The sequence below is a fragment of the Phalaenopsis equestris genome, unplaced genomic scaffold (genome assembly GCF_001263595.1).
Source record: "Phalaenopsis equestris unplaced genomic scaffold, ASM126359v1 Scaffold000693, whole genome shotgun sequence".
Classification (NCBI taxonomy): domain Eukaryota; kingdom Viridiplantae; phylum Streptophyta; class Magnoliopsida; order Asparagales; family Orchidaceae; genus Phalaenopsis; species Phalaenopsis equestris.
In genome coordinates this window covers 120233-125173 of record NW_018165133.1, presented here as the reverse complement: position 1 = coordinate 125173, position 4941 = coordinate 120233, and the positions used below count along the sequence as shown (strand labels likewise).

Sequence of the window (4941 nt, the reverse complement as noted above, 5' to 3'; positions counted from 1 at the left end):
AACCACACACCAATACCTCCACACAGACATCACTAACTCCACACACCACCACATAACCCCACACAGATTCTAAAACCTCCCCACACCAACCACCATTGCACTACTTCATAAACAACACCACACCAGACCAACTTCTCCAAACCAGACACCAATCACCTCAACGCCACCAACCACCATCACCAATAGCACAAGACACCACTCCACCACCTCGACATCGCCTTCTCCCACAACACACCACGACCTCCTCACAAGGTATAACCAAAATCAACAACCTCTTTCATCCATATTTCAAATTCTCACATAAACATCAAAGATAATGGTAGAACCCCATTCCATATTTTCCATTTGAGACAATTACATACAGACAACAAAACATTGTTATCTACAAATTAAGCATTATCTATCATTTGAGGCAACTACTTACCTGGAACCCAAATTTTTAAAATTCTCAGTGGTTACATACAGAGCACCCGAAACAGTGCCATCTAAAAATAGAGAATCCAAGAAAAAGCAACTTTCAATCCATTTTTTTCAACAGAGGCAGTGACATGTAGGGCGCCGAAACAGTGCTATCCAGAAATCAAGCTACTTTCATCCATTTTTCAATGTAGTGACATACAAGGCACCTGAAACATTGCTATCTACATGCATGGCTCCTGGAACAGCGTTATTTACATACAAGGCACCTGAAACACCATTCCATAGGACCATACAAATCGCAGAACTGGCAAAATCCAAAAAATTCTCATAATAACCATAGACGAAAATGAGAAAGCGAGAAAATTAGAAAGCGCTGAATAGTTTCCAAAAAAAATTTACAAAACCTACATAACGCAAATGAGAAAGCCAAAAATCACAAGAAGAAAACCATTCAATTGAAATTGAGCACAAGACCTACATATTGTGCACAATAACTAGAGATCAGAGAGAAGAGAAGAGGAGAAAGACAAGTTGCCACCATACAGAGCCACATGAGATGCACGAGAGAGGCACAGTGGGGATACCTAAACAACGGGGTAAAAACTTCGTGAGTGTGATCGAAAGAGTTAGCTAGGATAGAAGAAACACAAGAGAGAGAGCCACATGGTCGAGAGAGGCAGGAGAAACTCGTGCAAGGGCCGCAAAGTAAAATTTATTTGAAGAAACACATGTCGTGGGGTCGAATCCGCGTCCGAATTTTCACAAATTATTTAGGAACGTCACCACACCGCTTTTCTAAATGGCTGGAACCACGTTTTCAAAACGCATCACGCCAAAAAAACTGCCCCAAACGGGTCCTAAATAATCAGAGTTAAAGCCTTCCGAACTTCTAGCTTTTCTGTTATTACTTCTAAATGTAAAAATAGAAAAACAGTTTCAAACCAAAATTTGAAATGTATTTTGGTACAAATAATTTTTGAAAGATAAATTTAAAAGTCCTGAAAAACTCTTCATTCCAACAAAAGTTATGACGGTAAAAATAATAAAAAATTATGTCTAACAAAACGTACTACATTTAACATTCACCCCTCAATAGAGGTGACCAAATTTTAACCATTTAAATATTCTATTCGAAATAAAGCACAGCAGTACAAAAAAAGTAAAATAACAAAAATATTCAAATAAAATAAAAAATGTTTATGGATCATGCCTCACATTTCCAACAAAGGTTTAATCAGTTTAGTGTTATTTGAATACTTGTAATCCATCAAGTGCTGTTTGTAATATTAATTGTCATTATCTCAAAATAATCGGAAGAATTGAGGGGGGTTATAATCTTTCTCATATTTCCTCTTCTTAAATGAAGCTGGCCGCCCTCAAGGTCAGCATCAGCATTTGGATTAACCCCGTAAATGCTTGGAACATGCTGCTAAATCTCAAGATACGGGTGAGCCACACAAAACTGTTCAATTAGTGATCAAAACCCTAAATGAAGTACAAATCAAATTAGAATTGATAGGACAAACAACAGCAAATAGTACATTAAGCTGACGAAGCATTGTTGGAAGAAAAAGCGACATAGGAATTAGAAAGATCCAGCAGCTATAAAGCTGAGAATATCTTCCCTTCAAGATTCCATCAAGAAAAGAAGAAACTACAAATTTCAGTCCTCCAACCAATGAAAATATTAGCGAACCTCACAAAACTTCAGAAAATGAAAAAAAAAAAAAAAAGGAAAAAGAATTCACCACCAACACAACCGGAAATGATTTTTACTGTGTATATCGAGTGTATTGACTCACCCAATCCCCACCAAATCTAGCTCCATATCAAACAAATCAGTATGTAGACCTCTTTCATTTCACCAAATGCAATGTAACAAGACGAACAAATCAAGTGGCAACTTCCGGTCTGGGTAAAAAGCAAAAACCAGTGAACAGCTGAAGAGGAAATCTTTTTGTCACAGGGCACTTTTGTGACCATCTCCACTGCCTTCTGCTCATGTCAAATGCTAGAAGAGCTGTGGCGCCATAGCTTTGAATGTATATAAGGTCATCAGAACCACTGCTAGCAAAGACATCGTCAAACTCCCCAAATCCTTGAAAATACTTGTGAGGCATTCGAGCAACCTCCCGCCACTCTTTCTTGTTAAGCTCCCAAATTCCTATTCCCTTGATAATATCAGGCCTATCAAGTTTGGCGATCCCCCCAACCAGCACGAGCTTATCACTGAGGTTCATCAGCCTACCACAAGTGAGGGAGCATGGTACCGATATCGACGTGCTCATCAGAGTGCTTGATGATCTGGCAGTGAGATCATACATAAGAAGCCCCTGACGAATTAAAGAATTACCAACCACACCAGTGCAATGAATCAAGCAATATAAAACACCCTTGCATATCACACCTTCATCACCACCCCTCCATCCCACCAAAACCTCTGTAGCCAAAGTCACCCATAATTCTCTTTGTGACTCATAGAAGTGGATTGAAAGTTCCCAGTGAAGAAAATCTTCAGGTACTTGCTTCGTTTTCACCACAACAACATCATAGCCACTAGATTCCGTGTTCATGGAAATGGCGAGTGCACTGTAGTCAGGGGATTTCACACCAGGAACTTCAAGGAGCTTTCTCTTGTTCTTTGTTATTGGGTTACAAACAAAGATGCAGCTCCTAGTATTATTGTCCATAAAGCAAACTAACCCAGATGAAGAAGAGATAAACCAGTTACGCTTCTCAATACAAGGGAGCTCAAGATTATACCATTTCCGAAGATCTGGATCATAAGCATATCCTGCTGCGGTATCATTGCAGGTGAACATGAAGTACCAAGGTTTCTGTGGCACCCGATTGGCCCATATGGTCCTCCTGGAATGTATAACCTCATTCCATCTTTTGCACACACATGCGGCCTTAAATATACTTGCAAGAGGGAGAAACGAGAGAATTCTCTCCAAAAGATCATTGGGGAGAAAGTTCTCCATGGAAATTAGGTCATATTCGGCTTCGTCATTACCCTCCGTAGTTTGCTTTAAGTGATGTACGCTATCTTTATAGTAGTATGATTCCCATGATGTTCCCCCCTCCATAAGTAGCAGGAACAATGGAGAAAAGAATCTAAGCAAATGACACGGAAGATATAAAATTCATCACAACATTGTCAGTCTTAACCCAAAAAAATTATAGAAAAATAAACATGGTTCATAGTGCAAACAAACAGTACAGATTCAAGGACATCAATTGCGTAAAGGTCAAAATACATATTTAACCTATCGATATTCTAAAACTCGCTCCCCCAAAATATTTTCTTTTAAATTTGTTTCCTTTATTATTATTATTTTTTTTTTGACAGAGCAAGGAAGACATATATCACAGCAGCTGAGATTAGGCAATCAACCTTCAAACATGACAGTTTAGCGAAACATATTTTCATAATATAGATTCCATCTAAATGATAAATTGAAGGAAAAAAAAGGTGTCCAATGTAGTTGACGAAAGTGAGAGTACCAAAATAGAGTTTAAACCAGTTAGTCCAGTTGCATATCACGAATCTAACTATGAAGAATACGGATAAAGACTCATTAGGTTTATCGAAAGAAAAAAAAACCTTTCAACAAAACAACCTGCGCATAAGATTAATCAAATCATAGAAGAACATCAAATGCTAACAGCACAAATAATCCAAAGAAATTAGAATTAAACACTACATCAGTCATGGTTTATCAGAATACTCCAGCAACATGAAACTCTAGAGCCACTTCAGATTATTTCAAAAGGTATTTCCACCGCATGAGAAATATAATCAATCATCACAGCATCCGCCGAAGCAGATATCTGTTCAGAGTAAACATTCAAATTTACAAATAGCAAAAAAGTAGAGGACTACATGACAAAACAGAGAAAAGAAAGAACAGATCCGCCATGGAAAACACATAATTCCCGAAAAGGAAAGTTGAAGACGAAATCGGTAGAAACATAAGAGTTAGGAAGGATTTCACGAAATAATACCTCAATGGGATAATACTGAAACAAAAAAAATGACCTAAAGCCCTCTTTCCTCTCGCACAATAAATGAGTCTTCCTCCAAATAAGGGAAGAACACAGCTTAACAAATGACGGAGACGGTGTGAGCTAATGCGCCATGGGGGTTCGTTTTATAAGCATCACGCCGTTCGAGGCGTAAGGCGAAAGAGACGAGATGACGAGCCTTCTTGGTATATTCCGCGTTGCTTGTGGGGGTGAAGTAGGGCAAGATAACACAGCTCTGGGGATCCAGAGAGAGAAAGTGCGTTTAGAAGGGGCTCAAAGGAGAGAGCGCAATGGTTTTTCCCCCTTTCGGTGAGCGAGCAAAACGACAAGCTCGGAAATACGAAGGATGGCTGTTTGCCTTTAGGGCTGTTTGGTCCCTAAAGGGTTTCAGATTCACAGAGCGTTATGGTGGCGAAGGAAGGAAATATATGTATATATTGGAGAAAGGCCTTTAAATGCGTACCACCAAATATATACATATATATATATATA

The 4941-nt window shown here is 38.8% G+C and overlaps 1 protein-coding gene across 2 annotated transcripts; it reads right to left on the bottom strand.

Moving 5' to 3' along the window:
* Positions 1–1706: 1706 nt before the first annotated feature.
* Positions 1707–4874, bottom strand: LOC110030285 (F-box/kelch-repeat protein At3g61590). 2 transcript variants are annotated; one of them, XM_020732925.1, is made up of 2 exons: positions 4128–4422; positions 1707–3537 (listed from the first exon to the last, which is right to left on the bottom strand). In XM_020732925.1, the coding sequence occupies exon 2, from the start codon at positions 3507–3509 to the stop codon at positions 2313–2315; it is 1197 nt and encodes a 398-aa protein (XP_020588584.1). In that variant the 5' UTR covers positions 3510–3537; positions 4128–4422; the 3' UTR covers positions 1707–2312. The 2 variants fall into 2 exon arrangements, with proteins under 2 accessions (XP_020588584.1, XP_020588583.1); XM_020732924.1 differs by lacking the exon at positions 4128–4422 and adding an exon at positions 4429–4874 and having other exon boundaries at positions 1708–3537.
* Between the last annotated feature and the right edge of the window lie 67 nt (positions 4875–4941).

What these genes read in the sequence shown, in the direction of transcription:
- LOC110030285 (XM_020732924.1), bottom strand. Translation starts at nt 3,509, where the DNA reads ATGGAGGGGGGAACATCATGGGAATCATACTACTATAAAGATAGCGTA.